The sequence below is a fragment of the Pristiophorus japonicus genome, chromosome 13 (assembly GCF_044704955.1).
Source record: "Pristiophorus japonicus isolate sPriJap1 chromosome 13, sPriJap1.hap1, whole genome shotgun sequence".
NCBI classification, from domain to species: domain Eukaryota; kingdom Metazoa; phylum Chordata; class Chondrichthyes; family Pristiophoridae; genus Pristiophorus; species Pristiophorus japonicus.
The window spans coordinates 158801608-158815542 of NC_091989.1; the positions used below are offsets into that span (position 1 = coordinate 158801608).

At 39.1% G+C, this 13935-nt stretch overlaps 1 protein-coding gene across 6 annotated transcripts in view; it reads left to right on the plus strand.

The window, feature by feature from the left end:
- wwp2 (WW domain containing E3 ubiquitin protein ligase 2) overlaps positions 1 to 13935 on the plus strand; it is a 247327-nt gene that overhangs the window by 211820 nt on the left and 21572 nt on the right. For 5 of the 6 annotated variants that reach the window (XM_070898209.1, XM_070898210.1, XM_070898212.1 and 2 more), the window contains 4 exons: positions 1295 to 1429; positions 3061 to 3136; positions 4501 to 4572; positions 11947 to 12035. In XM_070898209.1, coding sequence (XP_070754310.1) covers positions 1295 to 1429; positions 3061 to 3136; positions 4501 to 4572; positions 11947 to 12035 — 372 coding nt within the window. The remainder of the gene's footprint in view (positions 1 to 1294; positions 1430 to 3060; positions 3137 to 4500; positions 4573 to 11946; positions 12036 to 13935) is intronic. The other variant, XM_070898214.1, reaches the window with a different exon arrangement.

Here is a 13935-nt window from a genome sequence, read left to right on the forward strand (position 1 = left end):
TCTTCCCTCCCCCACCCAGCGATCTTTTCCCTCCCCCACCCAGCGATCTCTGGCCGCCCCACATTGATTTTTTCCCCCCCACCCCCAGAGCTCTCAGGCCGGCAGTCTCTGGCATCTTGTCATTGCCTCTCCGGGGTGGCGGGGGCAGGAGCAAGCTTCATAGCAGCATGCACGTGTGCAAAACTCAGGAGCTGAAGATTCCCAAGTCAAAAGGCCTCCTCCACCGCCCGCCGCACTCCGCTCCCACCCGCTGCACTCTGCTTGGCTTACCGCCGAGAAAAATGCGATGAAATTCCCACTCACTCAGCCTCAGGGGTATTGGGCGGTGTAAAATGATGTACCGCCCAGGGACCGCCGGAAAATGGGTGGACCATGTGTTTGACCAATTTCGGCCCCGTTATATTTTTAGTGGTGACTGTTACTCCTACATCTCTGTCTTTGTTCTGTTTATTCTGCCTTTCTTCAGCCCTCCATGTCTCTCTCTTCCATTAGGAAACTTCAGATATAACTTAGTTCAAAAGATCTATGTTGAACATATAATTAGAGTGAAAAGTTATCTCAACTATTACTTTTAAAACTGTGATCTATAATGCTTGGCATGGAAGATACCCATCAATATAGTGAGAAATAATAAATCAGTGATACAATGGCTCTGTCAAAAAAAACTACTGTACTCTTGTTTGATCCTGAATGATAGTTTCAGTAAAAACATAATTTAAAACAATGAATAGTAATGACTTCAGTAAAATTAAAATACGGTGCATTGCATTTTTGGGTGACAATAAATATTATACAAGTATTGTAACTGTCAAGAATATGGACTGAATCCCTTTTATTGTGCATAACCAGATACAGCAGAAAAGTAACCCTATGACCTTTTCATCTTTTAAAGTACGCATCCCACTTCATGTAATGCTTCAAATTATTTTGCCCAAAATTTTCTTACAAAGTGCTTTAAATTAGAATTATTGAACGTTTCTGAATTGGTGTTATTTGAATAAGCTGAAAACATATGTACTTAGCAGAACCTTGACAGCCCTGGATGGACTAGACCTCAATTCACATCAGTAATCATTAATGGTAATGAAAATAAGTGGAAAATAGTTCCTTCTGAAAAAATAGCATTCTTCAGTCATTCAGGAAGTAAGGAGCTTACAGTACTTTACTGCACATCTTAGTCTGTACAGTGCACAGTACTGAAACTTGAAACTAGTTGATATTCAATACGGCTATTTTGGTCCAGCTATTGTGCAAAGATATTCCTATAACATGAGCTAAAATTGGGTTTTCATAGGATGTTCCAAGAATCCCCACTGCCACCTGGCTGGGAGATGAAATACACAAATGAAGGGGTTCGATATTTTGTGGACCATAACTCTCGTTCCACCACCTTTAAAGATCCTCGAACTGGATTTGATTCCACCTCTAGGTAAATATGTTTTTTGTTTAGGATTATTGCAGTATTTTTTGCACTGTGACAGAAATATGGGACGGTTACTTTTCTAGCATATTTACACAGTACAAATTGCAATGTTTTATTTTATGATTTGTGTATAATCATGTTCTGTGCTGATATCCTGGCAGTTTTCAATTAACTAACTGATGGCAATTAGCGATTAATGTTAAAAATGATAAATGGTACTGGATTGAGGTTTGCTTCAAATGTTTATTTTGGTCATATCAACTCAGTGGTGTAGAGAAAAGCTAAAGAAGTCTGATCCAAATCTGTCTGGGCTGTGACATGTGCAGTTGTGTACAGTGCTATCTGAATTTGAATATTAATTGAACAGAACATTCAGTTTTAGGAGTTAAGCTCCTTCAATGCAAGAATCCCACCCCTAGCACCAGAACTCATGCCTAAATTATCAGTTGACCGTTAGATTTTATCAGTTCTCATTGTTGAAGTGTTTAATATGAACACTAAACTTGAAACCCTTGTCAGATATAATTTTATCTTACGGTCCATCTTTATTATGAAATAAAATGAGAAAAAAATTGACTTTTGTGATCATCATTTGTGCATGCATTAGGGATAGAGGATATGTCAGAGAAAGTTTATTAAAACTCTAAAATGTATCTTTTTGATTTTTACAATCCGCTTTTCACAATTCAGATGTCTAAATCTGCTCTCGTGCACTGCTAAGACTGATTGATGATTGAACAAGAATATATAAAAAGTTATACCTGCAAATTGCTTATTTGATATCCTTGGCATTAATATTTTTGCTTTCAAAAACATCTGAACAATGATCGTAAATATCACAAATCAGAAATAACATTACAATTCCTGTGGCTGTCCTCCCTTCTCACTTCTTCTCCATTAGCTAGTCTCTTAATCTGCATCAGCTTCCTTCAATCGCTATGCCAAGTAATCTACTGCACACCTTCTGGTGCCAGTGTTGCAGTCATAGAGACCGGCAGCAGAAGAACATCTAGATTTCATTTTTTTTTTCATGGGGTGATATATTTTAGTGGTTGGAGAGAATTATCGAGTCAACTTGCGTAAGAACGAACCTGGTTTATGATTCACATGGATGAGCAATGCAACTATCTGGCACTAAGACCCACTGCTATTGTGGTACAAGGCCCACTATGCAGCACCTCGTGTGTTGCCAATTAGTCTGTGACAAGATGGTGAAATAGAAGCAGGAATGATTCACATTAACCATTGCAAACTCATTAACACAGTCTATAATACTATAAATTTCAGACTAGTGTATTCCAGTGATATTCCACTAGTTGGCAGTGCTTGTAGTGCTCCATGGCAGTATTTAACATACCATGAAAAAAAACATATTTGACACGTCATGCTTTTTCCTCTCAATGCATCCATCGCTTATTTTTAACATTTCAAACTTTCATTATTTCATCTAAATTAATAGTGTAATTACATAGATTATTGCTTTTAAATATCACTAAAATTATAGTTAGAAATTAAGTGCTATTCTATTGCGTAAACAAACTCTGTATACTGGTTGCTAACCAGATTGAGCTCCAGTTTGTTGTGGTAACAGCTAGTTAATGTCATTACAAAACTTCAGCTTTTTAATAACTTTGCAGTGCAAAAAGTGGCTCTCCAGCAGCATATGATCGAAGCTTTCGATGGAAGTATCACCAGTTCCGATTCCTCTGCCATGTGAGTACAATGCTACTGAAAGATAAAGAATTATGATTAGTATTTATTTTTGTGACAAATTAAAATCTAACATAAATTATTAGTATAAAATGCATTACTCCAATTATCTTCAGAAAAAGTGAATAATTATAGTGGTACAATGCTGTTCTTGTAGTTTGTTTTTCTATAGGCAGCTGTACCTACCTATCACTACAGATTATTCAGCTCAAACTAAGATTTCTTTTACAATACTTAGGACGTCATATAGTAGTTTATTGGTGTGCAAAGTGATTGTACTGGCAATTATATTCTGGTTACGGTAGAGTAATGGTTATATTACTGGACTAGTAATCCAGAGGCCTGGACGAATAATGGATGACGCCAAATTGGGTGCAGTGGTTTTGCTGTGAACCAATGTATGATAATCCAAACGGATTTGGACAGACTAGGTCAATGGGCAGAGAGATGACAAATGGAGTTTAACACAGGTTGGAGTTCCATATAGCTAAGTGTCAAGTCATAAGATGACAGAGAAGAAGTTAGAATGTGAAATACATAATAATTATTAATGTGCCTGCGGTAATGAGCACAAAAGAGATCTGGGGCCATTGGTGCACAGGCCATTAAACCCATCAGCCCAGTGATCACAATTGGTGAAGAGAGCTTAAGATGTCAGAACGTATAGCTAGGATGTGATTTACTAACTGATGATGTCAAGCTTGCTTTTAGCCTTGGTGTGGCCACATCTGGAGTACTGTTAGTTTGTGGTCTCTGTTATATAGGAAAGATGTGGAATTCGTGGAGGATTTCAGAGGCTACAAGGTTGATTTTTGAACTTAGAAGGCTGAGTTATGAGGAAAGATTGTCTACTCTGGGATCACTCTGGTCTGAACTAGTTTCCAGCTGTGATGAGATAGATTTGAAAGACAGCCTTTGGAACTGAAATCATAACCATATTAGTGGCTCTTACTTAAATATATAACACACGTTAGATGTACGTAGCATTTGAGAAATAAGCAAGATATAAAGAAAAGGTTTTCTTTGTGACATATAAAACTGATTTTTCCAGCTCATTGTTAGAAAACTTGTCATGGAACACTGAACTTGGAATATATGTTCTGAGGTTTTTTTTAAGGTAGATTTAAATTCATGTGAAGAAATTAAATTCTTTAAAATCCCACTTAGTAGTGCGTTTTTCTACATTGGAGAAATAAGGGCAAAATAAATATCCTTGAAAGATCTTGAGGTACAACAAACCTTGTCAGTTCAACCTGGAGATGGATATATTCTGCTTTTAAGGTTCTGTATATGTGTCTAGAATTTTGTATTTTTTCTGGTATGATAAATGTTGACTTATTTTTGGTGAATGCTGTTTGTTGTTTCAGTCCAATGCATTACCAAGTCACGTTAAAATCAGTGTCTCGAGACAGACATTATTTGAGGATTCCTTTCAACAGGTAACAAACTTGCTTAAATACTACATGCTAGTGATAAAGGTGTCATACAAAATAAAATACTAATTTAATGCATCCTAATTTTTTCCGATCGACAAATTTACTGCTGGGACTGAAATTGTGTCGTCAGTTTTTTTTAATTATACATTTGAGGATGCAGTGATGCATACCTGAACAGTTTAGATAAGGAGCCTACACCAGTCTCCTTGATGAGACTTGCTCGCTTCGGAGAGTTCAAACTGCTAAATTATATCAGGAGTCATTGAATAACACTTGTTGAGCAACCTCTCTTGGAAATACTGTGTTGAGCACCCCCACAGCAAGGTAGGATTGGACATATTCCTCAAGGGTCGATCACATGACATGGTGTGGTCACGTGACAATTGCCTGCAGTTTGCAACTGTTACTGCATTTATGTTCTAAAGGTAGGCCATATATCCTGAACACTTTCCTCTAACTGTTTCATCTGAGAGGAAACCCTTGCACTCTGTTTCTCCCTATCTGGAACTTTCCCGAGTTGCCTGTCACTTTTAGCAGAAATCTCGACCCACTGTTAGCCATAGCCAGTTGCAGCTATGGAAAACTGCCTATTTCTGTCCTCACTAACTATTGCTGCAATAACTAATTTTCAAGTAACGATCTGTGTTTTAAGTTGTGAATTTACACCTTATTGCAGTTCTCTTGTAATATTCATCGGGCTCAACTTTATTTCTAACCTCTTTTATACTACTGCTCACATTGATGCAGACATCGACATTTTTCCTCTTTCTACTTAACATACTGCTCTCAGTTGTCTTTTATTTGTCAATTTTGCCATCTTTTTGCTCCTGTTATTCTGTACCAATACTGCTCTCCTCTTTGGTTCTAGTAGTTTAATTGATTACGCTTCTGTTTTAATTTTGCTCCATTGTTGGTGGCCGTGCCTTCAGCTGCCAAGGCCCTAAGCTCTGGAATTCCCTCCTCTCTACCTCTCTTTCCTCCCTTAATACGCTCCTTAAAACCTACCTCTTTGACCAAACATTTGGTCATCTGCCCTAATATCTTGGTGGCTCGGTGTCAAATGTTATTTGATAACGCTCCTTTTGCCTTTTACTTTGTATCTCTCGAGATTCTGCCACTTTGCACATTTTCTTATCTGAGCAATGTGTGTGACAGAATAAGGCTACTGAACAAGGCAAAGAATGAGGAGACACTCCCACAATTGACTTTGCCCTTATTTCTCTCTCCATTTCTTATTTTGCCTATTCTTATTTTCTGCCATGCACATTGCTCGGATTAGAAAGTATGTTCATTAGCAGCAAAACTTAGGCCCTTGCTAACCAGGGGCATCTCACCATTATTATGACTTGAAACACATATTAAACTGTTGTACAATCAGTTACTAATAATATGCAGGATCTAACTTAAGAGTTGAAATAAGAACAGAAGAAATAAGAGCAGGAGTAGGCCATTTGACCCCTCGAGCCTGCTAATAAGATCATGGCTGATCTGATCATGGACTCAGCTCCACTTCCCTGCCCGCTCCCCATAACCCTTTATTCCCTTATCGCTCAAAAAATCTGTTTATCTCCACCTTAAATATATTCAATGGCCCAGCCTTCACAGCTCTCTGGGGCAGAGAATTCCACAGATTTACAACCCTCAGAGAAGAAATTCCTCCTCATCTCAGTTTTAAATGGGCGGCCTCTTATTCTAAGACTATGTCTCCTAGTTTTAGTGTCTCCTAGTTTTAGTTTCCCCTATGAGTGGAAATATCCTCTCTGCATCCAGCTTATCGAGCCCCCTCATAATCTTATATGTTTCGATAAGATCACCTCTCACTCTTCTGAACTCCTGTGTATAGGCCCACCCTACTTAACCTATCCTTGTAAGTCAACTCGCTCATCTCCAGAAACAACCTAGTGAACCTTCTCTGAACTGCCTCCAATGCAAATATATCCTTTCTTAAATAAGGAGACTAAAACTGTACACAGTACTCTAGGTGTGGCCTCACCAATACCCTGTACAGTTGTAGCAGGACTTCTCTGCTTTTATACTATACACCTTGCAATAAAGGTCAACATTCCATTTGCCTTCCTGATTACTTGCTGTACCTGCATACTAACTTTTTGTGTTTCATGCACATGGACCCCCAGGTCTCTGTACTGCAGCATTTTGTAATTTTTCACCATTTAAATAATAATTAGCTTTTTTATTTTTTTCTGCCAAAGTGGATAACCTCACACTTCCCCATATTATATTCCCATCTGCCAAGCTTTTGCCCACTCACTTAGCCTGCCAATAGCACTTTGGAGATATTTTTTGAGTCCTCCTCACAACTTGCTTTCCCACCCATCTTTGTATCATCAGCAAACTTGGCTACATTACACTTGGTCCCTTCATCCAAGTCATTAATATAGATTGTAAATAGTTGAGGCCCCAGCACCGATCCCTGTGGCACCCGACTTGTTACTATTTGCCAACGTGAGAATGACCTGTTTTCTGTTCGTTAGCCAATCCTCTATCCATGCTAATATATTAACTCCAACCCCGTGAACTTTCATCTTGTGCAGTAACCTTTTATGTGGCACCTTATTGAATGCCTTCTGGAAATCCAAATACACCACATCTACTGGTTCCCCCTTATCCACCCTGCTTATTACTTCCTCAAAGAACTCCAGCAAATTTGTCAAAAATGACACTGTCACTGAAATATTCTGGACTATTTATTATAAGCTCCTGATATTCAACTCTCTCACATTGAGCATAGTTGCCCTCCTCATCCAGTTCCCTACAAACATCAATAACAATCATTGTCCTTGTTTTTGTGTGTATATATATATATATATATATAAAATATATATGTACTGTAGTGTTGTGGAGTATTTAAATATAACACGACACAAGTCTGTATATGGAGAAAAGAGTTGTTTATTTTTTACTCGGATCGATCAAGGGAGAAACAGCTCGCACCAGTCCCGCAACTGGATACACCCCCACCGCTCTCACTGAACAATCGTCGGGTTACTGCCTTTATACAGTCAAAATATATATAAAATCATGAAAGTCCACGCGGAAGTTTTCCATTTGTTGTTTCCCTGACACGTCACAAATTTTTGCCTACCTATTATGATTACATTGGTTAATACAATTATACTGACACAAAGTTTTGTTGCCTCCCCCTGTGCGCCCTTTATCTGATTAGTTACGTGCTGCATCATTTTCATGCCTGTGAACTCTTCCCCCTCCTGGCTGATCTGCCCTCAACCAGTTGGGGTGTTCTCAATCATCCTTTGTTTCCCGTTATCTCTTACCACCCCATATGATCTAGCCTTGGAGTTTATTTTTCGTTGAATAATGTCTCCAACTTAGCTTATTCTGCAATAAGCTGATTTATCTTCCTGAGAGTTCGAGTTCAACATTTTTCCTGTGTTCCTTAGCACATGTCTTTTTTTTTTTCTTTCAGTCTTGCTTATGGTTTTAACTTTACTTAATTAGGTTCCCTCTGATTAATTAGGTTCCCTCTGATTAATTTTTTTTCCCTCTACAATCACCCATTTGGTCAGATGGTTACCCCAAATACCCATCCTGACCAATAATTCACCTGTCTGATTCTCGTGTACTCTGCCCCGGTCTCGGTGATAGGTTGGGAGCACCCACAAATCATATCAGGTATTCATTCTGCAACAATTTGACCTGATCCCTAGCTTGTAACTTTGGTCGGGTATACCTCTTCTGTCTTTTGCACTTGTTACATAACGTCACCAACCAACTCGAGGCTATTACTATCTGTACTGCCACTCGGGTATGTGAAAGGATCCTTATCCACAGATGTATTTCAGCGTTCATCTCAAGTACCAAGGCGGGTTTTTCAGGTTATCCTTTATTTCACTGTCCAGTTCTTTGCCATTAACCTTTAGCTCATAATATCTTTTAATGTTATTTCTTAATGGTCCTTTGAGCTCAGTTAAATCTTCAGGTAACAGGGGAATTTGTGGCACTTGCTCTTCCATATAATCATCAATATTTTGCTTAATCTCATCGCTTATATTTAATGTCATTGTCTTCCTGACGTGTATATACGTCATGTGTCCTCTTCCCACCGGGAGTAAAACAAAAGTTAGGCATTGTAATGTTACAAGTCAAGCCTCTGTAATCGTAAGTTCCCAGGCTAGTTACCACACACTATTCTCCTTGCCCTTGATAGGCGTAATGTGTGGGTTCGGTTCAGGCAGGGCTTATTTCAATGACACATCCTTCCGTAGTATTGTCAAACCCGAGCTATCTTTACTCCCGTCCCCCACTGGGTGAGGGCATATAGTTAGACTTCCTTCTCTCCGGCACCCGGATAAAGATATTATCCTCATCTTTCCATTCTTTTTGATCGCATACTGGTCCATCGGGTAATGGCGGATGTACTCTTTCCCTCCAATAATCCCTATGTTTTCAACTTCATATTGAGGGTATGAGCCTCGTTTTATTATGGGGATCACTAGTATTATTCCTACCTTTAGGGGTTTGTTTTCCCCTTATATCCTCCTGTAACCGCATACACCCTAGTCATTCCTTTCAGGGTGCAGGCGTCTAATGGTCCAGTGTGCTGTGCCACTTCTTTCAACTGGGTGCTTTTTATCCAATCTGGAACTCACCCGGTTTGTATCCGATCCATATTGTGTCTCACCTGACCAATCATCCATTCCCCATAGGCATGATATGTGTCTCTTTTCCTGTCCTCAGCATCGTCCTCCCGTTCCTGCTTATTTAGCTCGTTAATTGTTCGTGCATGGCCTTCCAATATGGATATACCCTCTAGCAGTATTTTGAATGTTTTATATTCTAACTCTGAAGATACTATCCCTATCCCGGGTTGTTTCCTCATTAGGACCTCCATCGTTCCCCTTATCTTAACTCATCTCCCCCAAACGGCAATTTCTGTCTCTCATCAGAGAAAATGGCATTTTTAGATTGTTTCCAAACTTTTTAGTATTTTTAAAAAACTGTTTAATATTATTTCTTTCAAAAAGGTTTCCAAACCCAAGATTTTCCAATACAACCAAAATGTTTATCAAAGAGAATCACCTGAAAGATCTCAAATTCCCAATTCAAATACTGTACTGCCAATCTTTTATTTAAATCTCTTTTACTGAGCTAGAACCTTTCACGTCATTTAAAATAAGACTCTACACAAAGGAAAACGAGGGCGATGCATCCACCAGCCAATAGCCTCGAGAAACCCACGCAGGCTTTTTAAAAAAAAAGGCATTTAGTATCTTTCAACCCAATGTAATCAATTTTTAAGTTTTCTTTTGACAAGTAAGTGAGCATGTCGGAATTTTAAAAAAACGAGACCACGCATTTTTTTTTTACTATAATCCAATTAGAACGTCCAAATTTCTCGGCACAAGAGCTGAAGCTTCTGTGTCGGTTCTATTTTTTTAGCAAGGCTGAAGTTTTTATCTTTTGTTAAACAAACCCATCCTTTGTGCATTTCATCGCTCCGTAAATCATAATCAAAATAAATCCACACCTGCGTTTCTAACTTAAAATGTAATTCAATTCTAGGTTCACACTTTCTTAAAACTTCTCACATCTGGGACAACACTGCAAAGGGTTAAAAACTTTCAGCTTTCTGTCTGAAAAAGTGGGTGGAGCTAAAACCAACACACGGATGCACAGGCATTCAGACAAATGAAAAATTCATTAACTCCCACCTCAAATATTCTGCAGTCAAGAAAACTTCATTTAAAGACAGACAGTCACACCAACTTTTCATTCAACAAAGCTTATTTTCTCTTTCTTTTTATTAGTTTTATTTTTCAGCATCTTATTTTCTGGTTCCCTTGTTTTTCTTTGTCAGACTCTGTCTCAACCGTCTGGTGGGTGTCATTCTCAAACTACTCATTTCTACTCTTAACCTTCGTAATTGTAGGCACTGAGTTATTACCATTAACCCTGCTTTGGCTGTTTTCTTATTTTTCTGTTTCTCCCACCATAATTTCTGTTTGGCCGGCTCTATTTTAGGATCCCACCCGTCACTTAACATAGTCATTATTAATCGGTTTCACTGTATTCTCAGATATCAACCGTCCCTCTACTCGGTTTCATTTAAACCCAGAGTCTACGGTCCCACCGATATTTCTATCGATTTTACTGTATTCTTAGATACTGATTGCCACTTTAATCTTGAACCTAGGGTCTACAATCCCATCGATACCTTATAATCTCACGTTTGGGCAAGTCTACCCCTTCACCGGATTCTGTGAGCCCTTGGACACCTCTAACATCCGGCTGGACTAACAATACTGATTGCCTCCCTAATCTGGTTCTCAAATCTAGAGTTTGCAACCACTACCGGTTTCTCACTTTGACTTATATAGTGACGGATATACAACACATTTAAATTACCCCCAAGTATTTTGCACCATAACAGACTTTTCACAGACTTTCCCGGGCAACTGACACGTTTCGTAATAGCTTACATCAGATTATGAGTGGTAGTTTAAATATACTCACTCGTGATGGTCTGTAATACGCCCGTCTGCCTTTCGCTCGTAGCGCCAATTGTTGTGGAGTATTTAAATATATCACTCGACACAAGTCTGTATATGGAGAAAAGAGTTGTTTATTTTTTACTCAGATCAATCAAGGGAGAAACAGCTCGCACCAGTCCCGCAACTGGATACACCCCCACCGCTCTCACTGAACAATCGTCGGGTTACTGTATTTATACATTCAAAATACATTCAAAATCATTAAGTTCTGCGCGGAAGTTTTCCATTTGTAGTTTCCCTAACACGTCACAAATTTTCGCCTACCTACTACGATTACATTAGTTAATACAATTATACTGACAGAAAGTTTCATTGCCTCCCCCTGTGCACCCTTTATCTGATTAGTTACGTGCTGCATCATTTTCATGCCTGTGAACTCTTCCCCCTCCTGGCCGATCTGCCCTCAACCAGCTGGGATGTTCTCAATCATCCTTTGTTTCCTGTTATCTCTCACCACCCCATGTGACCTAGCCTTGGAGTTTATTTTTCGTTGAATAATGTCTCCAAACTAGCCCAACCATCTGGTTTTTCTGCGATAAGCTGATTTATCTTCCTGAGAGTTGTAGTTTAACATTTTCCCTGTGTTCCGTAGCACGTGTCTTTTCTGTTTTTTTTCTTTCAGCCTTGCCTATGGTTTTAACTTTACTTAATTAGGTTCCCTCTGAATATTTTTTTTTCCTTTACAGTAGTATTTTTAGAAAAATAGAATTCTTTGATTTAAGTTAAACTAGAAGTTGAAATGATATTGCTGCTCTCTTTAAACTTTCTTTGTTGTAAATGTAAACTGACAGAGAAAACGGCCCTGAAATATCTTTCATTAAAATATTTTGAATCATTTAACATACAGATAATGAACATGAAGCCGTATGACTTGCGCCGTCGTCTGTATATAATAATGCGTGGAGAGGAGGGTTTAGATTATGGAGGCATAGCAAGGTGAGTAATTCTGCAAGAGTACAATTATTGGGGTGACATCTGCTTCTTTCTGCCTAGCTGGGTTGCCATATTTGCCAATATAACCAGAATGACTGCACTTCCAAAAAAGTAATCCATTGGTTATAAAATGCTTTGAGACACTCTGAAGACATGTAAAGCGCAAATGCAAGTTCTTTAGCAATTACGTGATGGCTAAAGACCCGCACTAACAACAAATACTCAGCGTGTTCATTGTCTATTTCATGTTAATGGATACAATGGCTACACTGTGATGTGAAGACCAAATCTTTTAAACTTTCAAACCCGTTTGATAAATTCCGATTCAAGAATGAACTTACACTTAGAACAAAAGAATCGTGTCTGTCACGACATCCCGCTATCTCAAAGCACTTCGTGTACAGTGAATTACTTTCGAATCGCAGTCACTTGTTATTATGTAGGTAAACATGGCAGACCCTTTGCGCACAGCAAGAAGTTCATTATTTCAAATTGAAAAATATTACGTAAAATTTTACAAACTGATATGTTTTTTTGTGTAAGTAATAGTTAGATGAAGTCATTGTTGTGTTTGGGTTACAAATCCCCTTTCAACAATAGGTCTATTCAAATATTTCACTCTTGGTGAAACCAGATTGGATAGGCTGGGTTTGTTGTCCTTGGAACAGAGAAGGCTGAGGGGGAGACTTCATTGAGGTGTATAAAATGATGAGGGGCCTATTTCCCTTAGGAGAGGGATCAACAACCAGGGGGCATAAATTTAAAGTAATTGGTAGAAGGTTTAGAGGGGATTTGAGGGGACATTTCTTCACCCAAAGGGTTGTGGGGGTCTGGAACTCGCTGCCTGAAAGGGTGGTAGAGGCAGAAACCCTCACCATATTTAAAAAGTACTTGGATGTGCACTTGAAGTGCTGTAACCTGCAGGGCTACGGACCTAGAGCTGGAAAGTGGGATTAGGCTGGATAGCCTCTTGTTGGCTGGCGCAGACATGATGGGCCGAAATGGCCTCCTTCTGTGCTGTAAATTGCTACGATTCTATATGGCTAAATGCTCATCTTTGTCTTTAACCTCCCTGTAGCTGAACGAATACATGACTAAGCATGTAATGATAACAGTGACTGTGATTCAGAAGTGATTCACTATACAACTGAACATGGAAATGCTATCAGTTTTTTTTTAAATTACAGCAGCATTCTGGCTAATTAAAGATGCTGTGATTGTAAACTATGGTTTCATATTGCAGTTCAGTTTCTGAAAAGATGCAAAACAGCAGTGCACACATTTCAAACTACAGTGGAACCCCGATTATTCGTTGCTTTCATGCTTGATGGTCCATGAGAATTTTTGTGACAATGAGAGACCAGCGACAGTTGAAACTTGCTTGATTAGGAACCTTCTTACCAGCAAGATGAGTTGTCATTGCAACAGCGGATCAATCAGCTGTTCTACCAGCTTACATTTCCCTGCATACTCCTTCTGGATCTGCCACAGATCCAAGAAAGCTGGCCAAAAAAAAAAATGTTCTCCCAAGACCCCCTACTTAAAGAGGTGCGCACTAAAAACTATACGTGCTCTTCTCCCAAATTCTGTTGACAGCCTTTGTAAAAATGATCTCAGCAGGGTTGCCTGCCTTGAAATCAATGTGCTCCTGTGCTGTGAGGAGGTGTCAGCTGCAAGATCAGCTGTCGCAGCATCAGCAGATCTTGCTGGCAGGAGTACTCGAGGTAGGTACTGCTTGAGGAAGCTAATGTGGCAGGGCAGAGGTGGTGCAGTTGACCAGATGCAATAATCTGGGGTAGGGAGTGCCCCCCCACCCCCCCCGGTACAAATAATTTAATTTCCATTTTTCTATAAAAGAATTATGACTTTTTTAGACATGGTATATTCGCTTACAAACGCAGTT